This window comes from Microtus ochrogaster, unplaced genomic scaffold (genome assembly GCF_000317375.1).
Source record: "Microtus ochrogaster isolate Prairie Vole_2 unplaced genomic scaffold, MicOch1.0 UNK49, whole genome shotgun sequence".
Lineage (NCBI taxonomy): Eukaryota > Metazoa > Chordata > Mammalia > Rodentia > Cricetidae > Microtus > Microtus ochrogaster.
Genome location: NW_004949147.1, coordinates 1,754,421 through 1,781,796, shown reverse-complemented (window position 1 = coordinate 1,781,796; position 27,376 = coordinate 1,754,421). Strand labels below are relative to the sequence as shown.

At 37.3% G+C, this 27,376-nt stretch overlaps 1 protein-coding gene across 8 annotated transcripts in view; it reads left to right on the top strand.

The window, feature by feature from the left end:
• The window catches only part of Neo1 (neogenin 1), a 167,425-nt gene that overhangs the window by 118,314 nt on the left and 21,735 nt on the right, over window positions 1-27,376 (top strand). For 4 of the 8 annotated variants that reach the window (XM_005369490.3, XM_005369494.3, XM_026777206.1 and 1 more), the window contains 13 exons: window positions 974-1,122; window positions 1,572-1,710; window positions 4,569-4,618; window positions 6,227-6,374; window positions 9,105-9,215; window positions 9,994-10,188; window positions 14,444-14,539; window positions 16,074-16,297; window positions 16,379-16,517; window positions 18,503-18,610; window positions 19,757-19,951; window positions 20,564-20,596; window positions 23,527-23,595. In XM_005369490.3, coding sequence (XP_005369547.1) covers window positions 974-1,122; window positions 1,572-1,710; window positions 4,569-4,618; window positions 6,227-6,374; window positions 9,105-9,215; window positions 9,994-10,188; window positions 14,444-14,539; window positions 16,074-16,297; window positions 16,379-16,517; window positions 18,503-18,610; window positions 19,757-19,951; window positions 20,564-20,596; window positions 23,527-23,595 — 1,656 coding nt within the window. The remainder of the gene's footprint in view (window positions 1-973; window positions 1,123-1,571; window positions 1,711-4,568; window positions 4,619-6,226; window positions 6,375-9,104; window positions 9,216-9,993; window positions 10,189-14,443; window positions 14,540-16,073; window positions 16,298-16,378; window positions 16,518-18,502; window positions 18,611-19,756; window positions 19,952-20,563; window positions 20,597-23,526; window positions 23,596-27,376) is intronic. The other 4 variants (XM_026777204.1, XM_005369493.3, XM_026777205.1 and 1 more) reach the window with 3 other exon arrangements.

The following is a 27,376-nucleotide window of genomic DNA, read 5'->3' as shown; positions in this document are numbered from 1 at the left end:
CTCACTGTCTGGCTCTTGTTTTCAACATTATTTCTTCCACAACCATTCTGTGGTACAACCATACAAGTCATATAACATTGTCTTTCCACTTATCCCCTTGATTGCTCCAATAACAAATAATTTCTCTCTGCTGTCTGAGAAGACAGATTATTTGTAATACCAAGAAGTCTTCACCAGCCTTCCTTTCCCTCCCCTTACCTAAGCAACCCTTCACACGACAGAATCCTGTACTCTTTTTATATTTCATTACAGCCACCAAATGAATCTGTTGAGATTTATTAATATGCCTGATTTCCATGCTAAACTGGGAGTTCTTGTGAAGGAGACCTCTGCCCATCCCTGTGGGCCTGTTTAGCGCCCAACAAAAGAAAGAGATCCTTTAATGGTGGTTGATTTCGTGTGCTACCTTATTCCTCTACAAAACCAGATTTGGGGCTGAGGAAGATAGCTCAAGATAGTGATTCAGGGTTTTGTCATGCAAGTCTAAGGACTGGAGTTTAGATCCCCAGCACCCATATAAGGCTGGGCATACACCTCATCTCTAGATAAGAAATGGGGGACAGGTGGGTCCCAGGGCTCTGATCATCCATCCACCCTAGCTGACCTTCAGTTTCCACAGTCTGTACCAGTGAATACACACACACACACACACACACACACACACACACACACACACACACACGCATGCACGCGCGCGCGCGCACGCACACATACACAAACATACTCTTGAAAGTTTATAAGTGACAAAAGAATCCTTTGTGTATTTTTCTTATTTTTAATAAATTGAAGATACATCATAGATAATTTCTGACTTTGAATTAACGTAAAGAAAAATGTATATCTCCTATAAGAACTTAAATCAATTGTCTTCTGAACTTTTATTGTTTGTGACATTGTGACAGTATCACTGAGAGTGATTAAGAACTACAGTAAACATGATTTATATCTTGAGCTCTTGAAATTCTCTTTTCAGTTCAGCTCCCTGGCCCAGCACCTAATATCCGAGCTCATGCAACATCACCTACTTCTATCACTGTCACATGGGAAACACCACTGTCCGGCAATGGGGAAATTCAGAATTACAAATTGTACTACATGGAAAAAGGGACTGATAAAGAACAGGTATAAAATGACATGATCTTTTAGAACCACTGGTTTCTAAAAAACTAAAGGGGTTGCAGATACAGCTCAGTGGTAGAAGAGTTGCCTAGCATGCACAGATGTACTAGTTCTGTACCTCCCCAACCCCCAGATCTTCCAAAGCTCAGTAGTTGATTAGAAATCAAAGTGAGGGAGAGATTTAAATGTTGATGGTATTGTTTTGTTGTGCTGATTTATTTTGTAGCTTTTACCAGCAGGGGTTACTAAATGTCAAATAATATTTCTAAATAATTATTATTTATGATTAATATGCTTTCGCTATAAATAACTGTAAGAGGGCTAAAACTCTGTATTGTGCAGAAGTTGTTTAGTCATTTTGTAGCATTTCTTTTGGCTTGAGAGGTGTGTGTTGTGTGTGTGCGTGTGCGTGTGTGTGTATACAACACACACAGTATTCTATTTCATTCAAGGATGTTGATGTTTCAAGTCACTCCTACACTATTAATGGACTGAAAAAATACACAGAGTATAGTTTCCGAGTGGTGGCCTACAATAAACATGGTCCTGGAGTCTCCACACAAGATGTTGCTGTTCGAACATTATCAGATGGTGAGCTTTTTTTTCTTTGCAACAAAATACCATTCTTAGTGACTCTAATTAGTTGTAAAATCATGTGCTTTGATGTCAAGAAAATTCTGTTCATAGCCCCATTATCACCCTTACAGCTCAAGTCACTTAACCTTTTTGAGTATTTTTCTTATGTCAGCTTAGGTAACACCAACTTCACCAGCTTTATTGTTGCTGGAAAGCACAGAGCATGTGGTAGCTAATACAAAATGGGTTCTTGGTTATTTTTCGTACAGTCTTTGTCTTCTATGTAGATGACTTCTTTTGCTTGTTACTGCACAGACCATTTTATGGCAGTTGGAAGATTAGCCTTACTGTACATACCAGCCATAGTTATTTTCCTAATAGATATCTTGTGACAGTTTGATTTCTCACCTGTGACTATATTTTAAACTAAATTGTATGCACATACCCATGACTAACAGAAGTACTTTCACTACAGCTTGCCAGTGATTGCATAGGTCAAAATCAATGGGGTTTTTAAAAAAGAAAGAAAATAGCAGTTTACTGTAAGGGTATCTCTCTGATAAAACTCATCTAAATTTAATATTCTTTGTTTTTTAAATATGTGTTTTTGTATATAGCTCATATATATAAGCATTCATGCTTTAAAAGCTATAGTTTGACTCTGTTAAGCAGATGATCAAACATTTCATCACTAGGAAAGAAGCATGGATAAAGATACAACTTTGCTTCTATTGTTTTCCTACCCAAAAATTTAACTTCAGCCTAGCAAACAGATATGTCAAATAGAGAAAAGTTCTGCAACTTTTTTTTTAATTTAAAAACTGACCTCAGTTCTTAAAATGTCTTATTAGTCTTATAGAAAAATCATCTAAAGAGTAAAGACATGGGATATAAAATATGTGTGATCGTTGGTTCCTAGATAGTAGAGAAAAAAGCATCTCTGTCAATACACTAATTAGTATTAAGCTTGCTAAATATTAGACATATTATTTATGTATATTTGATACCATTTTTATATCAAAATTGCAGTTTCTAAATATGATTGTTGTGTTTTAGTTTTATTGGAGCCTGCCCTTGTTCTTAAGACATATATTTTCTAAAGTATTTCAGAGTGACCTATTGCAGTGATTTGCAGCCATCTCCCAGATAATTCAGAAACAATGGATAAGCCTATATCTATGCAATTTCTCATTTATATTTTAAGTGGGAAAATAATGTTACTAATTGCTGAATGTTAGTAATTAGTGAATCTAGAAAGAGAATACAGTGTTTATTGTACTATTCTTTGTTCTTTTCTTTGGACTTGAGAATTTTTCAGATAAAAAAGAGGAATACAATATAAATTATAGTTGGGCTACCTAACTGCATAAACCAGTTGGTCATGATTTGGGGAAAAAAATTTATGGAAAAAGGCCTTTTAAATCTACATGTAAGCCAAATTTTAACTGTACTTAAATAGGTTGGCCTACTGAGTTGTACCTTGAAAACTGAGTGGAACCAAGTTTCTAACATAGTGGTTTAAGACAGCACTTAGAAGTAAGGTAAATTCCAGGTCTTAGGCCACCTAAAAAGAATACCTTGATCAAGTAGATCACATGCAAGTTCATTTGTAGGTAGCTTACACACGAGCTGGAAACAGGAGTAAACTGCTGTGAGAGCACTGTCCGGAGTGAGAACTTGCCACGTTGTAGCTTGCAACAAATCTTGGCTGTGAGGGTGGAAATGTTTTCAGAACAGGTGCTGGGTCCTACTTCAGATCTGTACAGCTGACTCTGATTTGAGGCTCATGTCATTTTCCTAGACCAAGGTTCAGTAGGTCCTTATTTTGATATGTGATCACCAGATGATAGAGAGCCTAAGGTCCTGATGAGAGGGATAGGTGAGAAGGCTAGAACTAGCATTTGGTGAATAGAGGGTAAACTCATGATGTCTGCTTGAGTTTTCTTTGCTCTGTATCATTATGTGGAGGGAGATGTGGGAAGGAACATGGACCATCAACTTTTAGATGTTCTTGTGTTAAGTTCCAGTATAGTAAGAACGTTAGTTATGTAAATGTTTGACCAGCAGACCCAGACTCTTCGCATCTAAATGCATGCTCTGGCACATTGCTGCAGCTTTCCTTTTTTAAAGGTTTTTCTCTTCTTAAGAATTGCCTTCTAAACCACTTTTACAAAGTCCATAAGAAAGCCAAACTTGCCGATGTGTGTCTATCCCATTTTGGTCTGTATTACTATATAGTTCATTCAGTCACTTGCCACATTTATTAGACTTGGTTCCAGAAAATGTAATACTCTTGCCTATGATGGATATTCAGAACAAATATGCTTAAGGTTCAGAATATATGTGAAGTCTAGGAGTTTGGGGTCTAGGGCAGTGGTTCTCAACCTTCCTAATGCTGCAGCCTTTTAATACAGTTCCTCATGTTATGGTAACCCCAACCATAAAATTATTTCTTTGCTACTTCATAACTGTAATTTTTTACTGTTAAGAATCATAAATATCTGATATGCAACCTCTCTGTGAAAAGATTGTTCAACTCCCAGAGGGGTCATGACACACAGGTTGAGAACTACTGGTCTAGAGGTTCAAAGACATTGTACATCCCTGAAGTAACTATGTGATTTCCAGAGAATCAGCCTGATTTGAGTAAGGATGGATACTCATATGAAAGGGTCTTACCTTAAAACATGAATTAAGCATGGCCACACTAGGGTTGATAGCCCTAGAGCTGTCAACATAAGACATTGTTATCTGAATTCAGACCTAGTCACATAGTTAGTATTGAAGATGTGCATTTGTGCTCAGTCTGGCCAAGAACAATAACATGTGGATGATTGGATTATTTCCTTTTTTTTTTTTCTTAACCTGTCTAGTTCCCAGTGCGGCTCCTCAGAATCTGTCCTTAGAAGTGAGGAATTCAAAGGTAAAGTTTGCTTCTCTTCTCTTTACTGGCATACTAAGCTTTAGAGGGGCTTAGAGAGCCAGAGATCCCTTAGACAAACATTAAAACAATGAAGGCTAATGTTTCAATAACTCATTTGCTTTTTAAAATAACCTAGCCAGGTGCTGGTGGCACATGCCTTTAATCCCAGTACTCAGGAGGCAGAGGCATGCGGATCTCTGAGAGTTCGAGACCAAACTGGTCTATAAGAGCTAGTTCCAGGATAGGCTCCAAAGCTACAGAGAAACCCTGCCTAAAAAATAAAAGTAATAATAATAATAACATCAACAACCTGATAAATTAGCATGTAACTGAAAACATTTAAAATCAAGCAGGAAGATAAGACAGCATAGGTATAAAGCTGGGCTAAGAGCTCCACTTGTCTATTCTGTTTCTTTCCTTTCTCTGATACTAAAACTTCTTTAGCTTCTCTACAAAGCAAATTGCTGTTCTTATATAAATATGATATTTTAGATCTTAGCCATACAAAATTGTGCAAAGAAAGTAAGTTGCTTATGATGACATGATGCCAGTATAAACCAAAGACGGGTAGGCATAGATTTTGGTGTCTGTTCACAGCATATCCACCATGTACGCGTCTCAGATACTAAAGAAGTCTTTTCAAAAAGTACTATGTCATGCTTCTTCAGGAAACATTTACCGCTCTCTTATTTCACTTTTTTGTTTTTGTTTTTTGTTATGTTTTGTTTTTGACAGGGTCTTACTTGTATGTATATAGTTCAGGCTGGCCTGGAACTTACTGTATAGCCCAGGCTAGCCTCAAATATTTTTAATCTTGCAATTTCTGCCTTTCTAGGTTGGGACTACCTACACTCCACCATTCCTGTCCATAGAAATTATTTAATTAACAGCCAATTTGTATTCAAGAAGGAAAATAATTCTTACACCTAACAATAATCTAATCTTAATCTGTATGCTTCTGACCTTCTATTTTCTCTCTAAATCTTTTCCAGAACTTTAATGTTTTCATTCAGATAAAATACTTAGGATATAAATCTAGACTCAATCAGGCATGTCCAAGCTGTGGCCATGGGTTGCATGCACCCAAGGTTAGATATTAAGCAGTGCAACACAAAAATCATAGACTTAAAACATGAGGGGTTTTTGGTAGTTTCTCTTATCATTTGGCTCTCAAGCATGAATTTTTTTAGATGGCATCTTGTCACATACCTGCTTTTTATCTCCCCTCAGTTGATCATTGGAAGTTTTTTAATTAAAGTTTTATTTGTTTTTGTGTTTATATTTTGTTTTGTTTTGAAACAGGGTCTCACTGTGTATCTCTGGCTGACCCTAAATTCACTATAGACCAGTCTGGCCACAAACTCACACACAGAATTCTATCTGCCTCTGTCTCCCAAGTGCTGGGATTAAAGATGTGCATCACCATGCCCAGTAAGTTAGAATTATTTTTGACTGACTGTTAAATAGATAATTTGATGAAGCTTCAAGTATCGTGAACTCTACGTGCTTATTCTCCTCTTTCTATAGTGAAATTGGATTTAATAGTGTACATAGTTAAGGCCATCCCTGTGAAGTGTTCAGTCTTTTCCTTGTACTGCTTTTTCTCAGAGTATAGTGATTCACTGGCAGCCCCCTTCTGCAGCCACACAAAACGGGCAGATTATTGGCTACAAGATTCGTTACCGAAAGGCCTCCCGAAAAAGTGATGTCACTGAGACCTTAGTAACTGGGACACAGCTGTCTCAGCTGATTGAAGGTAAGCTCCTTTGCATATAGTCAATGACTAAAAGGCGGTTCTTTCTCAGACTTTAAATTATGCTAGTCTGAAACTGTTCTAAGCAGTGTTTTATATAAACAAATTAAAAATGGTTCTCGAAAACTTATAATAATCCATTTTTAACTAAATGCAGATTAATGGAAAATACTCTTGCCAATTCCTCCATCTCTGAGGCTTGAACTGTGTTTGATTTTTATTTTTTTATTGTCTCATTTTCTGCATATATAACACTTATTTTGTAATGTAAAAATTAAGAGAATTTACTCAACCTAGTTGGTAACAAAACGTGTTATATTGTGCCTGATTCATGTGACCTGTAGAATATTTGAATAGCTGCAGTATTATAATTACATTTGCTGCTGTGAAAAGTGTGAAGTTAGAAAATTCTATCAGAAATAGTTTTGTATCATTTTCCTTTTATATATTACAGAACATGAAGTGTACCTTATAAAAATCAACCCAAATACCTATCTAATAAAGGATCATTCTATAGATTACTAGGAATTCTCTTTTTTTTATATAACTATGAAAAATAGAGTTGGTTAAGAAAGGGTATGGCTCCTTTTCAGGAGAATCTTGAAAATATGAATATGTAAGGCCAATGTAACAGAAGATAGAATCTAGAAAAGGAAAGCTATTCTCTATAAGCATGTCCCAAGTATCCACAAAATGAAAAGCTTTAACCTGTGTGAACTAACATTAAATATACAATGTGAACAAAAACAGATTCTTGGTGTCTTGGAGCATTAACCAGAAATACATTGGATTGTACAGTTAATATATAGCTGGACAGAACGGTTACACTGCCACATTAGCACACATTCTGTAGCTTTATGTTTATTGTGTGCCTTAGTTTTGTTTTTTAAGCTCTTTCCGTTATTTAGAGAGAGAGGAACTTAGCCTTTGTATACTTGACTCTCTCTTGCCTGCTCTTTCATATATTCTTACCCTTCTAGAGGTCAAGGAATGGTAACTGAATAATTGGTTTCTTTCAGATCTTTGTTGTGCCATGTTTGTTTTTATTCTAAGGTTTTGTCCACTAACAATTACAAACAAATGTACAGCCCTCTTTAGCACTCTCTGACAAGATGGTAATGGGTAATGGGCCTGGAGCGGTGGCTCTGTCATTAAGAGCATTGGCTGCTCTTCAGGAGTTCCTGGGTTAGATTCTCAACACCCACACGGAGGTCCACAACAGTCAAATTCCAGTCTCAGGGAATCAATTACCCTCTTCTGGCCTCCCAGGGCACCAGGCACACTTGTGATGCACAGACATACAGGCAAAACACCCGTACATATAAGATAATAAATAAAAAGAAGTGGGAGGTGAATTGACTTGAACCAGCATTTGTTCCTCTCTCTGTCCTTGCTTGTTTGTGATCAGACAGATTTAGGATGCAGAACATACAGAGCAGAACTTTCTGTCTCTTCTCATCATGTGCCAGGGTTGGTTACCTTAACTCCAGCACACCTCACATCCCAGACTAGTTACTTGCATTCTTAATATTTCTGCCTTGACTGGGGTTTCGGTACTGTGCTGCTGTCCAAAGATCCCAATTATTTGGGTATAGAGAGATAGACTAATATTAACAACCCTAATGGTCAGCGTCTTGTATTTAAGTATTCTAAAGATGTATGCATGAATGGATGCATAACTCGTCATATTAACTGTCATCCTCCTTTGTAGGTAGACTTTTATATGTGAATCTTTGTTGCCTTTGTTTTGGTAAATCTTACACTTTATTAAAGCTGGTAGTAAATAAAGAGTTGCATAATAGGAAAGTTTGGGGTTTCTTCTTTTACTTACTATAAATACATTTGGCCAACTGGCTATTGAAAAATAGATTTCTAGGCCATATTTGATGTTTAAATTATTTCTGCTGTGGTTATAGCAGGTCTCAAAGAACAGAGGTAACCTGATAGGAGTTACATCTTTACATTCTTTTCTGGGTTTTGGTGTCTTCTGAAACCAGCTGCTTTTGTTCCTTTGTAACAACTCTTTCGTTATCTTTGGTCATGGCTTCCTTTTTTTAACAAAATCAAAGACATTGCATTAAGTAATCCCAAAGTTGCCTTCATGCTCAAAAAAAAAAAAAAAACCTCTAACTTCCTGGGATATGGTTAGTTATTACTGCTTTCTGCATTCTCCTAGGTGGTGTGGGCACTGAGAGCTATCCTGTATTGTATATTGCTTGTTATTTATTTTTGCTTGTTATTTATGAACTTACACTTTATTAAGCTGTGAACTGAATAGGTGAGATGTGTAGCAGCAGGCCGCTTGTTGGTTCCCAGCTGCTTAGCCTCGAAATGATCACACAGAAACTGTATTATTTAAATTACTGCTTGGCTCATTAGCTCTAGCTTCTTATTGGCTAGCTCTTACATATTAATTTAACCCATTTCTATTAAAGTGTGTATTGTCACATGGCTGTGGCTTACCAGCAAGATTCCAACCAGCGTCTGTCTCCAATGGCTCCATGGCTTCTCTCTGACTCTGCCCTTCTTCCTCCCAGCATTCAGCTTAGTTTTCCCTGCCTCACTAAGTTCTGCCCTGCTATAGGTCCAAAGCAGTTTCTTTATTCATTAATGGTAACCAGAGCATACAGAGGAAATCCCACATCAGAGATATTTCATTTTATAGGATACTACTAACTTTCTGTTTTCCAAATCTCTTGTTTCAGCTTATCTTTTTTGTTATTTGATTCACAGGTCTTGATCGGGGGACAGAATATAACTTCCGAGTAGCTGCTCTCACAGTCAATGGTACAGGACCAGCAACTGATTGGCTGTCTGCTGAAACTTTTGAAAGTGACCTAGATGGTAAGATTAAACATAATGGCACATGGTAGATATTAACTATTGTCAATTAATCAGATTGGAAAGCCACTGACTTTGGCTTAAGCTTGTGGAAGCTAGTGTGACATACTGCTGTTGTTTTGTGAAGCAACAGAGTTCCTGAAGGAGTTGTTTTCCAGACATTGTAAAAAAAGTATCAGAGATAGCAGGCTCAGAACAATAAAATGTACAGACATTTGAAGTTGGGTTTCTTTACTGAAGCCAGTAAGTAAATAGATAATCTAAAATTTAAGGGTGAGCCACATCCATTGTGCCTATATTTCATTTGCAGCTCCCTTTTTTTCCGAGACCTGGAAACCTTGTGCCTTTTCTCACCTATTTGTTTTATACATAACTCCATGTGGTTATGTGTAGTTAGTTCCTTTAGCAGTGATGGTGCTAGATTTGGGGAGATCAAAGACCTGTATTCCTATTCTGAGTTTGAATATAGTTTGAATTGAAGGTAGCAATTTATGCTTTGAGTAATATACATGAAAGATGCCTTAAACTGTCACCTTTTAAATCTAATGACTGAATCAGTTGTGCCTTCAGTGTCATGAGCAACCATTTGGGTCTTAGAAAAAAATAAAAACCACTGACTATATCTCACTGTAGTTACAGGTTCTCGTTGAATTCTTGATCCTAAATGGGGAGAAATTTATTAAAGCCCACTATTGTGACAGGAGCAAAACATCATTCCCCCAAGGATAGTGAAACATTTTACAGGAAAGTACATTTCATTTTTGTTTTTGCTCTTTCTCAGAATCTCGTGTTCCTGAAGTGCCTAGCTCTCTTCATGTCCGTCCACTTGTCACTAGCATCGTAGTAAGCTGGACTCCTCCAGAGAACCAGAACATTGTGGTTCGAGGTTATGCCATCGGTTATGGCATTGGCAGCCCTCATGCACAGACCATCAAAGTGGACTATAAACAACGTTATTACACCATTGAAAACCTGGGTATGTTTGCTAAGTAAAAGAGATGTATGTGATTTCTTTATAACTTTCATTACATTATTTGCAGAAAAATTGCAACACTTGTGGAAAGGATTTTTCCAAATTCTCCTTAGATTCTTCACCTAGCATATGCAGGATTTCTCCACATTTCCTTTGTCCTTTTCTGTTTTCCTGTATACACATTTTCCTTGAAGCATAAATTCAGTTGCAGACATGACAGTTCTCACTAATCATTAGCTTTAACATGAAATGCTATTAAAATTGTTCTAAATAGTCTACTTATTGAAATAAAGACTTTAAAGTTGAGACAAAATTTTCATATTTGACACTTTTCTCACCATTGTCCTTAATGACAAAAGGAAAATGCAACTTTCTGGTTCAGGGTCTGTGTTTAGTCGTGTCTCATTAGCCTTGATTTAGAACCAGTTCTGTGTTGTGTTTTCCCTGACCTTAGTGAAAGACGTTTAGAAATACATATATGCAATTTATGTCCCTCAGATTCGACTTGTCTAGCATTTCCACATTACCTCTGGAATGACAAGTGTTGGGTTTTTCTTAGTGCTTCATATTAGACACACAAAATGGTATCTGATGCTAATTATCACTTTTCTTTGTAATTAGTATGTGTTTCACTAAGGAAAAAACTTGATTTTTGTGCAAATATCTTGTTTCCCATCAAACTCACCTACTAGTAAGTGTTTTTATATATATAGTTACTGGTGAATCTTAATTTCAATCCAGTAGTTGAAAAAAATCAATAAAAATTAAATGAAAAGGTAAGCCACAGATGTGAAGAAAATATTAGCTACTCTGACAGAGTTTTAGCCTGGAATATATAAAAATTATTACAACTCAGTAAAAAGAAAACCTAGTCAAAATGAACAGAAGGCTTGGATAGACACTATGCAAAAGAAGACATATGAGTGGTTTTAGTTGTCAGAGAATTGCAAGTATAAAATCTCAAAAAAAAAAAAAGAAAAAAACAAACCTCTGTACGTTCTCTAGAATTCTCACAGTTGTTAGTAAAAATACTGATAGTACAACTACTTTATAAAATAGAGCTTTCTTCTGAAGTTTGCCATACAACCTTGCACATAGATCCTTAACCAGGAGAAATGAAAGCACATGACCACTTAAAAGCTTGAAAAGAATGCTTTACTTATAATAGCCTCAAGGGGGCAGGATTACAAATTTCTATCATTATTATTAGTAAATTAATATCCTTTCATGGAAATTACTCAGTAATTAAAAGGAATTGGCTGTCAGTACACATAGCAGAAATGAGTTTAAGAAACATACTGAGTAAAAAGCCAAACAGAAGATAATATAGTCTGTTATTGTGTCTTTATGAAATTCAGAATAGACAAAATTTATCTATAAGTGACAAATTATGACCAGTGGTTCCATAGAACCCTGAGTACTAAGAATTGATGGCAAAAGCATAGCTATTTAGAAATGTCTTAATTTCTCTACTTAGATATAAATTACATTGATAGATAAATTTATCAAAACTTATTATCCATTTAAATACATTTATTTTATACTACTTATATCTCAGTTAATTTTAAAAGCAAATAAGTCAGAATTACTAATTTCTTATAATAGTAATTGTGAACAGCAATTGACTCCACAAGTAAAGGTACTTGCTACCAAGCCCAACAATCTGAATTTGATTCCCAGGAACCATATAGTGTATGGAGAGTGCCAACTGTGCAAGTTGTCCTCTGACATCATACATGTGCTGTAACTTGTGCATAACCACACACTTATACATAGAAATAAATAAATGTAATTTTTAAAGTTAATATAATAGTAAGATGATAATGATTTGAGTTGGGTGTGTATGATAACTTTTCCAAATTGGATTGTCACTGTTAATATTTCTCTGAAAAACTTGTCTCTTAATTCATAATCTCTGCTGATTTTTTAATTCAAATCATTGCTTTTTTAAATACCTTTTCTAAGAACAGTTTTAAGTGCCTGACAAATGAGTTACCAAATTTTTAATGGAAGAAAATAGGCAATATTTTATAAATGTAGTCAAAAACAAAATATATTTTCTGTTTTTCTTTCTAAAAAGAGACAGATCAACTAAACCCAGGAGGCTTCTCCACATGAGTAGTCTTATAAGCAATTGTTGGATAGGTAAACCAAAGCTTTTCAGTGGATAAAAATGTTCCCTGTGATGGCCAGCCTCCTACTGTTTCCCTTATGAGACTTCTAAAATAAAAGTCCTTTACAGTGCAGTCAGGACTTAGTCCTTGACTTCCTGAAACTTTCAGTCTCCTGGGAGAACCAAAGGAAAACATAGGAAACAGTAAAGTAAGTTGAAGTGAAGTGTGCTCATTCAGAGCAGGAAAACCTGAACAAGGTACATAAAACAGTCCACGAAGAAATTTAGCTGGGCTTGAAAGCTTGAACCAGAATAGTGTTTGAAACAGAGCAGCAAGAAAGAACACAGATTGTGCTAAAGAGAATAAGCAGTAGACTCTATTAGAAAAGAATTATGTATGTTGAGAAATAGCAAAAACAAAATAAGTTTGGCATAAAATAAAATGGGTTTACTAGTCTAATAGATTCATAAAATACTGAGTGAAAGAAGTCAGAGGTGAAGAAGTTTATTTAGGAATTCATCTAACTTAAGATCTCTTCTGAACTTCATGTTCAATACAAGCATGTGCCCACTGGACACCTGCATCTAGATTGTAACCCATATTCCACCTGGCCCAAAATTTAAACTAAACTTGGTATCCTTTTGCTCAAACCTTTTTTTGTTTTTTTGATCAGTTAACAGATGATTATTGAACAACTACAGTGTCTGAGACACTGTATAGAGAGAAAGCAAAGAAAAAGACATTATGCAGCTATTAGGAAGAATACATTTTAAAAATATCTGAGAGCTGGTCATGGTGGCATGCACATATAATCCTAACAATCAAGAAGTAGAGGCAGAAAGAGCCAGAGTTCAAGACCAACTTCAGCTACATAGCAAGTTCAGGGCCAGCTAGGACTGCATGAATCCCTGTCTCAATAACCCCAAATGATGATGATGTACTCACAGTCCTTAGGGGGAATGGGTGATACAGGTGATATAACTAGAGGGGTTACCTTTGTAAAATGAACCCTTCTGAACGGATAGGTTAATGTGTGTATAGGGCGAGGGTTGAAAGTGCCCTCAGAATGGGGAATGGTGGTGACCTGGGAAGAGGAAACACTGAGAACAAGGAGAAAATAGTGAGGAACAGAATCAGAAAGTCTTGTTTGTTTGCCAAGAAGAAAGTTCTTTTGTTTTGTTTTGTTTTTTTGAAATGGTTTCTCTGTGTAACAGCCCTAGTTTTCCTGGAACTAGCTCTTGTAGACCACACTGGCCTCAAACTCACAGATATCTACCTGCCTCTGCCTCCCGAGTACTGGAATTAAAGGTGTGTGCCACCACTGTCCAGCAAGAAGGGAGGGCTTAATGACTCTCAGGTTCTATCTTGTAAATGCTGTCCAACCTGTTGATTAATGCCACCTCTTGGAATTTAAGAAGAAATTTTGAAGGATCTCCTAGAGCCATGGTTTTCAGCCTTAGTGCTGCAACCCTTTAATATACTTCCTCCTGTTGTGGTGACCCCGAACCATAAAATTATTTTGTTGCTACTTTGTAACTGTAATTTTGCTGCTGACATTGAATCATAATGTAAATTTTGATATGCAGAATGTCTGAACTGCAACCCTATGGGGGTTCAGACCCACAGGCTGAGAAACACTGCCCTAGAGAGATTGTTCTCTTCATCTTATGGAATTACCTACAGGCCATCAAATCCTGGGTATGTCTTGTCTCATCAAGAAGTTGGCTGCTGTGGATTAGGAGATTCCCTGGAATGTTGGAGACATTCGGCACTCTCAGTTTATTTCCTGTTTCTCTACCTTAGCTGTTGTGGTCCGGGATAGAAGGGGTTTAATTTCAAGCTGCACCTGAAGGCTTCTGGTACACAATAGCCTTATACCATACAATGTGCATCTTAAACCTTAGTAAACTCCAGGAGAGGAAAAATAGTCTACCTCCACTCTGAAGACTAAATCCAAGAAACTGATGCAACCATTTTTTTTGTCCGTATGTACTGCTATCTCCACATCTCTTCATATCCCAAAATAACCAATCCCATTAAAAACTCTAACCCTTTTATGAATTTTTCATGATTAGTTAGTCACTGTTGTATTTCTTAAATCCTGTAGAGAACATTAAAAAATTGTTTTGACTTCTTTCCCTCAGATCCAAGCTCTCATTATGTGATTACCCTGAAAGCATTCAACAATGTTGGCGAAGGCATCCCCCTTTATGAGAGTGCTGTGACCAGACCTCACACAGGTAGGGCATCCTGTCTCTTTTGGTCATCTGCACTTTCACAGCTGCTTATGTAGAGTATGATGGGTATTTGTGAAGGAAAAATACATGGCAACTCGGAATGCAGACTTGGGATGAGTAATAAGCTGGCCTTCTTTGTACAGAATTCTGTTAGTTCCTGATTTTCTTATTTAAACTATTGTCTGTCATGTAAGCTATTCTTTGTAGATATATACATGTTTTTAATATGTTAGAATCTAGAATATATAGTTTGAGAAAATTAACTATAACTCATCTTTTAGACATGGTATAACTATAATAAATTAAAAATGAAGGGTTTTATATATATATACACACACACATATTGTAACTAATTAGTATGTATTTTGATAAGCCTTAGAACAAAGCCGTAGACTGCCCCTCTGTTATTTTTAGTATTCATTGTGCAGAAAATACACACATGAAGATGATTTCTTTAGTGTACCAATTTTTCATAAACAGGGACTGTGTCATTTCCAATTTTTAGTTATATATAAAACCAGTCACGTTAACTATATGGGGAAACAACATTTAAAACCTGAATTTTTAAAATAAATTATTTTAAAATAGTAACTTTTAATACAAGTGTGTGTATTTAGAAAATCTAGCTAGGAGGTGGGAAAACCCAGAGATCCCACTCTCCTGCACTCCAGCTGTGGCCTTTGATAATTGTTTTTTTACTCACTGTCCTCTCTGTTTTGCAATAAAGAGTGCATTTGCTGCGTTGAACAGAGCAATAGTATGCTCTTCCTTTCCTCAGACAAGTGCTGTGATCCTGGCAGTGCTGTGGCCACTTGAACCCATGATAATTACGGCATTGTAACTGATGGGGACTTGTTCTCTACCTTATTCTGACTGTTGGAGAAAATACAGCAGACAGTGCAACTTGGTGTTAGTTTACCTTCTCTTAAGGAAGATGAGTGTTTGGATTTATTCAGCTGTAAGCCATATCTCTACTGCCTCTGCTCTCAAAATGCCAGCAAGCCTGAATTTGCTTAACCATAGACTAACATTCAGCTTTGAGAGACGAACCATCATATGTCCAGTGATGGGTACTAGTAACTCATGTCCCATGCAATAAATGTTACTAAAATCTGAAACAGAATATGAGCTTTTTATTGCTTGTTTGGGTATTATACTCTGGATTTTAAGAGCAGTTTTTATTTTCTATGATCCTTTGACAGTAAGTAATGTTTTCAGTTACTTCAACAAAATTCAAGCATATATATTTTAACACAATCACTCAATTATCATTTTTCAATGTTTAGAGTATGGTTGAGAATATAGTCAAGTACTAATTTGCTTAACATTTTCTGCAATTCTTTTCCAAAAACAAACAAACAACAACAAAAAAAAACACAGTAGAAATATTCTGAATGAATGAGGGCTATCTATTAACTCTGGATTTTCTTTCTTTTTCTCCACTTCTCATCTTCCATTTCATTATATTTCCCGCATTCCCTTTTATTTTTGTTTATGTTAAAATGCCACTTCCCTTTCTTAATTACTTTTTACCCAGACACTTCTGAAGTTGATTTATTTGTTATTAATGCTCCATACACTCCAGTGCCAGATCCCACTCCCATGATGCCACCAGTGGGAGTTCAGGCTTCCATTCTGAGTCATGACACCATAAGGATTACATGGGCGGACAACTCCCTGCCCAAACACCAGAAGATTACAGATTCCCGCTACTACACAGTCCGGTGGAAGACCAACATCCCAGCAAACACCAAGTATAAGGTACTAAACATTTGCTATGGGTGAAAAAAGCTAATCAGTAGTGTTTTCTTGTTTTAAAGTTCTTGATACGTACTTTTCCAGACTGCAAATGCAACAACTTTAAGCTATTTGGTTACTGGCTTAAAGCCGAATACATTATATGAATTCTCCGTGATGGTGACCAAAGGTAGAAGATCAAGCACATGGAGTATGACAGCTCATGGAGCTACGTTTGAATTAGGTATGTATAGTGTAAATCCATGTCATGTGGCATTTCTTTTCTTTGCAAACTATGAAAACCTGTAGAAGTTAACACTGTTGTTGTGCCACATTCTCAGCCATGGGACATCTTATCACCACCTTTACTGTGCAAGGGGAGGACACATACTGACATCTCTACAGAACCCAGTGGACAGCTGCATTTGAGTTTTATTTTCCATTTCAACTATTGTGGATGTTTGGATTACTTTGCCAGAACATTAGTAAACAGCAGAATAGTATAATCCAAGACAGTCTAGGCTTAAGAAATTAAGAGACTTGAATTTAATCTCAGGTCAGCTTTCTTTTGACTGTGCTCACACGAGCATGTTATCTAATCCTTTTGAATCTCAGTTTCTTCCATTTTGGGTGGAATCGACCCCTTTTCTACTTAGAAGAATATTATAAGGTAAAATGAGGAACAGATGGAAAAGCTTGTGGGTAGATGTAAGAGATTATTGTCATTAATCCTGCTTCACTGACAAATTGAAATTGAAAAAAATAAATTGATCTGCCCTTGACCAAGCAGTTGCTCAGCCTTGCTTGCCTAGTCTGAACACTTTACTGGTAGACCAGGGCTTTATTGGAAAGCAGCTCGATAAGATTTTTAACTGAACTAGCCTTTGGTATTTGTAAGTACACGTAAGGGAGAGAAGATAACTAAGCAGATTAGAGGAAGAGTATGCTGCTAGCCTTGAGATCTGTTTCTTTTTTCTGACTCTCTTTAAACCCCTTCTCTCACTTCCTTTGGGCTTTGCTGTGATGATATAAATGACCTTGGGAATCTGTATAGTTTGGCCTATTTCTGGCATAATAAAAAACTAAACTTTCACATTCTGTATACACTAGTCTGGGTGTTCTGCACAGTTGCTTGGAATTTCTACAGGAAAGGGGACTGAACTGCAAAGTTAGGAATATAGTATATAAAAGGGTAAATAGTCATTAGTTTGCTTTCTTTTCTGTTTCTTTTGTTTGTTTACTTGCTTGCTTGCTTGTTGTTTTGGCTTTGTTTTGAGCCATAGTCTCACTGTGTAGCCCTTGCTGTTCTCAGACTCACTGTATAGATCAAGATGACATTCAACTCACAGATATCCTGCCTGCCTCTGCCTCAGGAATGCTAGAATTAAAGGTGTGCACCACTACATTCAGCTCCTCTATTTTAATATCTTTTTGCTTTACTTCCAGCTTCTTGACTAATAAGTGAAATTTTTATTTTCCCTTAGGATGCTTGTTTCACTAGGCTTTCCCATCTTATATTGGAACTCCCAGTGTTTTAGGAAGTTGATTTGAGCGTTTTCCTACTCATGCCTTACATTTAAAGTTCTCGGGTATAATATAGAAAGGTCATTTTCTTGTTGGCTTTTCTGATGATGAACAACTTTTATTTAGAGCAGTAATATCAGCAGTTGGTGGTATGCTTTCAGTGAGAGCTTAAAATGAAAAATACCAAATTGTAAATTTTTTCTTAGAGGGAATTGAGCTCTTAAAAGCCATAAGAAAATTGGCTTGAAGCAAGAGAGAAAACTATTTTACACTTTAAAATGTCCTACCAGATAAGCCAAATCAAGTGAGAGAAAACAATCTGGGGCCAGTTATGTAACTGCTCTCAGTTTGGTGTCCTGACTACACATGCCTTTCTAGCTTGTAGCCTTAAGGAGATGTGATTGTACAATGCCAAACAGAAGTCTGTGCTTAAAAGCAGTGGCCTTTGATTCCCTTGAGTATGTATCCCTGGCTCCAGCCCACAGACCCATTCTCTAGCCTCATAGTATTTGTTTTGTTCTGTTTTTCCTTTGATACTTTGTATAGTCTTCTTTTTCTTAGAAATGGTTGGTTACACATAGACTTGAGGTATTGAAACCAGGGGGTTTTGTCTTTGTCCTATACATTTACTGTGCCTTACCAATAAAAAAAAGAGTTGGAAAATTGTGAATTATATTGAAGTGAACAGTATTTGTTGTTTTGTAGTTCCTACTTCTCCACCTAAAGATGTGACCGTTGTGAGTAAAGAAGGAAAACCTAGGACCATAATAGTGAACTGGCAGCCTCCCTCTGAAGCTAACGGCAAGATTACAGGTGAGATGCCTTAGACCATGCACGACTCCAGGCAAGAGCTGTTTTGTCAGTAGAAGTGGGAGTGTGGTCATTGTAGGGAGTGCTATGAGCCATGTTGGTCCTTGAAATTGGAGTAGGGAGTGCAATCTGCCCAGAGTAGCACGGAATTGAGTGGCCAGCCAGTAGTTTGGCTTAACAATATTTTGTGGGGCTAGAGTATGCGTACAGCCTTTGTTCTACGCTAAAGCCCCCCAAACCCATTAGGCTTTTAAACCACCAGTATCCCAAACTCTGCTGCTTCAGGTTTCTGTGCTCTCACTACTAGAATTAAAAGCTTGAATATCCTAGGTCTACAAAGGAACTAGAGTTTTTTTTTTTTTCTCTTGGGCTTTGGAGAGAAATTTTCCCATAATAGAGAAGATACTGTCTGCTGTTTGGAGCCTCTGCCATATTAGTAGTGTCCTGAAGAACCAGTTTACCCTTTGAAATATGAGGAAGGTGGCCTAAAGACTGAGAAAGATAATGTGTTTCTTAGCATTTTGTTCATGTAACTTTGTTTTTGTTTTGTTTTGGTTTTGGCAGGGGTGGAGTAGGGTGGGGGGGGTTGTCTGTCTGCTTTGGTTTTTTGAGACAGAATTTCTCTGTATAGCCCTGGCTACAACTCACTCTGTAGCTGTTTCACAGTTGCGGGGACTAAACGGGTGTTCTATCGTGTTCCTATAACTTTGAATACGATGTCCTTTTCTGTAAATTCTAGGCTTTGTTTCTTGTTTTTTTAGGATCCTACATTACCTCTTCTGTAAAAGAAATACCTTGTCTCCGATTACTTTTTACTTTGTCTTTTAAAACCTTAAACAATAAATCACTTTTTTGCAGTCAGGTAGGCTTCTGGCTCGTCTATGGGGATTGAGTGCCCCCTGGTGGAAGTATCTGGTGACATGTTTCTGTGGCCTCACCTGTCCCAATTTTAGAACTTTGTCAGAGGTTTTCCAGTCTGCCAAGCATTTTTCTCCTAAGAGATGATGTTGGTTGGAGGTAATTGATTATGTCATACCATTCCTAAGTCTCAGAACTATATTATTTTAAATCATAGACACTTATTGACTCCCTGATTGCAAAAAGAAAAACAGAAATGGAATTTCTTTTCCTGTTAATTGCTTTGGACAGGTTACATCATCTATTACAGCACAGATGTGAATGCAGAGATACATGACTGGGTCATTGAACCTGTTGTGGGAAACAGACTGACTCACCAGATTCAAGAGTTAACACTTGATACACCATACTACTTCAAAATCCAGGCCCGGAACTCCAAAGGCATGGGGCCCATGTCTGAAGCTGTCCAGTTCAGAACACCTAAAGGTAAAGCTCCCTGAGCCAAGGGTTTCGATATGCTGTCTAAAGAGTGGGGCTACAGCATATAGAAACTGTGGGTAGTGTGGAGAATGCTGGTAATGAACTTCCCAGCCTCACTGTGAAGACTTCCAAAGAATTCGTCTCCTACCCACTAACTGCCAAATCCATACTCTCCCAGTCCACATAGGCAGGAACTTTGGCTCTACATATCTGAGCAGAAGAATTGCAGTGATCTTAAAGTTTTATCTGAGAACTCAGAAATGATTCTTTTGGTTTCCATAGAGTTATACTGCATATTATTGTGACAGATGATCTTTCAACACACGCAGGCTCTAACATAAAAACGTTACATTGCAATCTTTGTAGAGAATGAGACTGGAAGGGGTTGTTTATGTAAAGCTCAAGAAAATGAATATAAAATAATAAGCCAAGCAAGCTTAGATAATAAAATTGAGTTGGGTGCTGAGTCTGTGGAAATATGGAAATCTAAATTTCTATTGTCAATTTATTTGGAAGTTTGTGGGAATTTTATTTTTTCCTTTAAAACTTCTGTCTGTCCATCTTCAAAGCTGGTGATCCTTGCTCTTGTTTCCTCTTCCCCTGTGCTTGGCCTGTCAGCGGACTCCTCTGATAAAATGCCTAATGACCAAGGTAAATGAGTAGATGGCCTCTCTCTCATTTCTCTCTTTTGTGACCTATTATGAGCTTTTTGTTTCATCTTTTCCCCATGAAAATTAGTACCATGTGTTAAATACCACACACATACTTTTTGGCCAAAGTAGAGTTGAGTCCATGTTTATTTCCCTTGGGATGTCTGAAAAGCTGAGGGATTTACTTAGAAGCTAAATCCGTTGGTGGAAGAAAACTGAGTTGGATAACCTCAAGGCTGGCCTTAAGTGAATGTCAGGTTATCCTTAGGTATTAAGATGCTAGTGTTATAAACAGTGATAAGCATTTGAGGCGTAATGTGATCAGTATACCAACCTTCCTTATTTGTAACATTTGGAATTTTATTTCTTTAAATGAGAAGTTAATATCAAATTCAGCAAATACAATATTTTCCTTCTCACATACATAAATTCTGTTAAATATGTGTTTATCTGCAACCAAGAATTTATTCTTTGGAATATGTTAATTTACAGCTTTTTCTATTTATTTTCTTAAATATTAAATATGGCCATTTTTATAAAAGCATAAAAAATACACGGCCTGGACACTTACAAAGCATGAGCCTTGATGCCATCAGTCTTGAAGCCATTGGTCAGCACTTTTTTATTGTAATTGCTCTGGTGGCATGGTAGCTATACTTTGTGATTTTTATCCCTAAGGATTTCCATACTGCAAAAGACTGCTGAAAGTAAATTTGATCATTTTTTTCATGGTTTAAGAGTAGTAATCAGAAATACAAGGTTTTTGGATCTTAGTTAATACAAGAAAGAGTCAGAACTTGAGGCATTGAGTTTCATGACTTTGGACATGTGTTTGTATTCAGCAAGTCTTTTGTTGTACATGGGAGAAAACTGCAGGCATAGTTTTTAGTGAGTATTTGCAAGAATGGGATTTCACAAGTCAACATTGCATATGCAGACAATATAAATGTGCTTTGCTCTCTCCCTTCACTTGGTAACTGTTACACAACACTTAGTTGTTCCATGCCTCTGCTATTTAAAATTCTTTACCTTTTGGTGTTTTGGGTACTAGATTCATCCTTTGAAATTCTTTTTTATTCTTTAATTATTAAAGAAAATATTAGGAAATACAGGAATATAAACTAATAATCTTGGCAAAGCATGTTCACTGGCAATTTTTTGGTTTTTGTTTTGTTTTATTTTCTTACATGATGCAGTGCTCTGGAAAGTTTAATTTAAATGTAGCCTGCATAATGATCATGAACATTTAAATATGAAGAACCTTAAAATGTCAAGTATCTCTACCAATTAGATTTTGCCTGAGGTAATAGCATATGAAGAACAACTGGAATCTTGATGTGTAGTGTGTGTCACTTGGGAAAAATGATAGCCTCAGAAATAAGAGGATAAAGTAATAAGTATGAACAATGGAAAAGGGGTCAGGGACTAAATTAAATTAAAATATGCCCTAGAAATCCTGAAACTGTACCATAGGAGTCAAGAACTTCTTTTCCTTTCTTATGTAGGTTTTTGGCTTCTGAGAACATACCAAATTATATTTAGCTTCTAGATTTATTCTATTAAATGAACCACTTACACAGCCTTAGATTTGGGTTTGTTTCTTTTAAAATATGGTAATTTATAAGAGGAAAGAGGAATTGACATTAGTGCTAATGTTTTGCAGAAATAAATGTAGTTTATACACTTCTAATCAAGCTTTATTTGTGACACTGTCTCTCGAAAGTGTTTACTAGCGCTCCATGTGCTCTGCCTCCATAAAAGGAAAGAGTATATTCTTCCCTGAATTTATTATGTTTGTAATAGTTAACAATTATGGATCATTTATTACACACCAAGTAGTATTCACAGTTTTTCATGGTCTTAATTTTTCATTTAGCCTCACAGCAGTGTATTAAAGTAGATGCTTTTGGTATCCCTGCTTTAACTTAAGGAAAAAGAGGCACAAATGATGAAATAACTTGCCCAACATCAGAGTACTGCTGTGTAGTGGAGCAGGTGTTCAAGGGCCGTCTCTTAGGCACTGTGTGCTATTAACTGGAAGGAGTAGCTTGTATTTACCATTCTTGCGGGCCTCTTTTCAAGAGCTTGCTGCTACTAACTTCTGGCTAGTAACTTAGCCAGAATTGAGGAATACCTTTACTTTATGGAGGAAGGGCTTCCCCTAAGGAGTTTTGGTATAAATGTGAAGAGACTGAAAACCAAGAATAAGGATTATAAATCAAAAACCTGGTGTTTCTGTCTCCTGGGGTCTGCTGCTTAGGGAGACCCCAGGCCTGAATCAGCAGCCTCACTTATTTGAACTTGGGGCTAAGATCAGATGACAGTGACCTATGTAAGCAACTGAAAGGAAGGCTGGTTTTTTTTTCTGTTTTTTAATGCTTAGGTGAAAGAAAAGGAAAAGTGAGAATATGATTTGAACCTCTGCTTACCTTCCTGCCCTTGCTTAGGTTAACTTTATATTTAGAAGGGCAACTTCATAATCTGGGGGGAAAAAAAAAACCAGAACAGTACTGACACCAGCCAAGCTAGATGAGCATCACCAAGTCCTTTGGGGAATACAGTTGTTTGGTACAAGCATCAGCTTCACTTATTCCCTTGGTTTCTTTTATAAAAAGAAGCTCCATCTACATGTCTGCTCTGAGCCTCACTTCCTGGGCTAGAGAAATGGGAGAGTCCTCCACTTCTGAACAACAGAGTGGTAGTCTGGTCATGGCCTTGAAACAGAGACATCAGTCTTCTAGATACCTTCTGGCACAGAAAGCTATTGGTTTACCTTGGCACAAAAATTGCATTTGCCCATTATTTGTGTTGTTACATTTTGTTACAGAATAGACTGAGGTGATTTGTGTTTAGAAAGCACTCAACTAGCTGTGAAGTGGACTGTCACACCTACATGTTGACTTGTTATTGACATGATTTCTTCTGCTTCAGCCTTAGGATCAGCAGGAAAAGGAAGCCGACTGCCAGACCTAGGATCTGACTACAAACCTCCAATGAGTGGTAAAGCCCTCTCTAAGACTTTTTTCAGCTTGCTACAGACATTATGGAAGTTTTGCTTAAATTTTTCAAATGTGTTTTATAGCTTCAATGTTGGGTTATGGCATGTTGTTGTAGTGTTTCATTTAGCAGATCTAGCATTGACCATTTTGTGGCAAATGTTGCTGAATTACTACTGGAAGCCTAGTCATCATAGAATCTTGTTTTTCCATGTAGCTGGCAGGAGACAAGATTGATGCCTAAACAAACCATCTGTTCCCTACTATCTCCAGAAAAGAGTTGGGCTTTCAAAAATTAGCCCTCTGGTAGAATTAGCCATTACCTGTCACAAGCCAGAGAACTGCTTTAGAATCTCAACATCTCCTTTACTTATTTTTAGTTTGTGAATTTTAGGGGGGGGGGGGATTCTACTTTTTTACCATTCTGCAAGCTAGTACCCTCAGTTGAGTAACACTTCCTTCTTGGTGCTGTAGACATGGTTAAGAGCAGAGGACCCGGGTTCATTGCTCAGCACACACATGGTAGCTCACAGCTGTCTGTGACTCTAGTTCAAAGGGATCTGACATCCTCTTCTGGCTTCCTTGGGCCCTGTGTGAATGTGATGTACAAACATACATGCAGGCAGAACACCTGTATACATTAAATAAAAATAAATAATTTTGTTTCTTAAAAAGTCACTTCCTTCTCCACAGAATGTTACTCAGCATTTCTGAGTTACTTTCACACTTAAACTTACCACTGCTCCTGCACTCCGGGAATTAAGGAGAACACACTGCATTATTCCCAATTGATATAGTAAGAAAATCAGTGGAAAAGTGGTGTGTCTGAGGCCACCCGCTAATTCTGGCATAAAACCAAAATTCAGACCTCTGTCTTCTGATTGCGCTTTTTTCACTGTCACATGCAGCCTAAAATGCAGGTATTCTATGCCAGCTATAAGTCTCCAGGTGGTAAAATGTCCAAACAGAAGTCACTAGAATTGGTTTTCACTGTCTCATCATCTCTTCGTCATAAACATGGGAGTACAGTGAATAACTTCGTACACTTCAGCTGTCTGTCTAATACCCATGCTTTGGGGAAATCAGCTGACATTTAGAAGAACCAGACACACTTGAATGCTTCTAAAAGTTTTATACTGCCAGGCAATGGTAGAGCACGCCTTTAATCCTAGCACTCGGGAGGCAGAGGCAGGCGGATCTCTGTGAGTTCGAGACCAGCCTGGTCTACAGAGCTAGTTCCAGGACAGGCTCCAAAAGCCACAGATATACTACCATTGTTTAGAATTTTTTTCTTTATGCATTGGTTGCATTTTGACTTTAGACAGTATAAGTGTCAAGACTGTAAGGAAGTAATTTTCCTCTGTCTTTTCTTTCATTTAGATATCCACTTGTACTTTGTATTTTGAAGGTTCAGACTCTATAGCAGACCATAGGAGGAAGAAAGTAAAAAGGCAATTGATAAAAAATTAGGAAGGCTTTATAAAAGAGATATTATCTATTCTATATCCTAGAAGGTACATAAAAGATTCAGAGATGGAGAGATGGCTCAGTAATTAAGAGCACTTCTTGTTTATATAGTAGATTGGAATTTAGTTCCCATCATCCAGGTTGTATGGTTAACAGTCACCTATATCTCCAATTTCAGGAGATTCAGTGCCCTCCTCTGGCCTCTCCAGGCATTCACACACACGTACACAGACACTCAGATACAAACACATAACTAAAAATAATCTTTAGAGGAAAAAACCTGCTAAATGTCAAGATGGGCATCAGATGTTCTGGGAAGCACCAACAGCACATGCAAAGGCATAGCACCATAACCTGCTTTCCTTAGGGCCCTGCTGCCTGGAGGTAGAGTGGAGTGTGCACGTAGGTTAGAACTAGCCTGACAACAGCCCAGATAGCAATGCTAAGAAATCTGGACTTTTTCCTATAAATCACATATGTAGAGTGTCTGACGGTACTGATAAACTAAAAACTACCATTTATCAGTATCTGCTATTATTTGTCTGAGAACCATGAAGAATTGATTGAGAGCTAAGAAGATGAAATCAGGGGGAAAAGGAAACTGTTCAGTAATCAGGACAGACATATAGAAATACATGTAACAATGACCTCAGGCAAGAGTATTGACAGCCCCTTTGATGGCCCCTTCTTACTCTTAGAAATTTTTGTCTGACTCATAACATTAGAAGTTAAATCCAAGTAAATGAAAACTTATTTGTGTTGAATGCAGAAAAGAAATACTTTCACCTCTGATGTTCTTTCATTCCCTAGCTTTCGGTTTGCCAGGTTGTCCCATCTTGTAAGAATCTAGCCCAGTAGCTTAGTATTTCTGTTGATAGCAGCGTTAAGTTAGCAGTATGGTTAATTTTATTGGTTCTAGTACTGTAGTCTTTCCCAAATATAAAAATGTTATCTCATTGAAGGTCAGTATTTACAGTGTAAGTTATTTGCTTTTTTCTTAGAAATGAAAGATAAAAATGATTGAACCAAATGTAAAAAAATAAGCTCTTAAGCCATTCTAAATCAGCCTCAGATTTAGCACTGTACTTAAATGTCTGTAAAATCATAGAATTGAAGTTGGAAGGTCAGATAATCCAGTGTTGTTGGAAGGGATTCCCACACAACGAGAAAAGTTTGATTTAGGAACCTAGCGCTCCTTTTATCAGCTAGACTGGTTGGCTGGTAAGCCCTGGGATCTGCCTGTCCCTGTCCCACCAGTACTGAGGTTATAACTGTATTCCACCATGTCTAGTTTATTTGTGGGTGCCAGGAATTTAGACTCAGGTCAAAGCACTTTACCCACTGAGCGGTCTCCCCAGCCTTCTTGATAAAAGTTCCTTCTACAGCATCCTACTTCTTAATTACTTTGTTTCTGGTTAATTGGTTGATTAGTTTTTGAGACAGGAGCTCATTCTATAACCAAATATAAGACTGGAATTCACTATGTGACCCAAACTGGACTCAGTTTACTGCAGTCTTCCTGCTTCGGTCTTCAAAGGGTTGGCATTACAAGCATGTGCCACCAAACAGTCTAACAGAAATTCTAGTGCTAAGCAAGGGTCACCTCTTCCATAATGTTCTGAGCCTTTGTGGTTAGGGACCAAGAGTTGATGTTCCATCTCTAGCTGAGCATTCATAGTTGCTTATTTGTAGCACTTTGAATAGTAATGCATCTCTTCATTGACTTCTATACACTGCAGTGAGAGGTTTAGCCTACCAAAGTTGGGAGAAACACAAATTTATAAATATGCCTGAGGGTCCTTCTAGTTTCTGTCTCCCCCCCCCCCTGCGCTAGAGCAGCAGTTCTCAACCTCTGGGTCACAATCCCCACAGGATCACATATCAGATATCCTAAATATCAGATATTTTACATTACAATTCATAACAGTAGCAAAATTACAGTTATGAAGTACTAATGGCATAATTTTATGGTTGGGGATCACCACAACAGGAGGAACTGCCTTAAAGGGTCACAGCATTAGCATTAGAAAGGTCAAGAACCACTACTCTGCTGTGTCTTCCCTCAGGCCTTTGTATGATGAGATCCTTCTTGTCTAATTATAAGCTCAAAAGCCATTTCTAAGAGAAGCTTCTTTTTTAAAAAAAATTATTAATACAGTTATGCAAATGAAAACAAGTTACCCATTGAGACAGTGGAGCTGATCTATTGGGAGCTCACCAAGGCCAGCTGGACTGTGAAGGAAAAAGCATGGGATATATCTGGTCTCTCTGAACATGGCAAACAATGAGGACTGATGAGAAGCTAAGGACAATGGCAC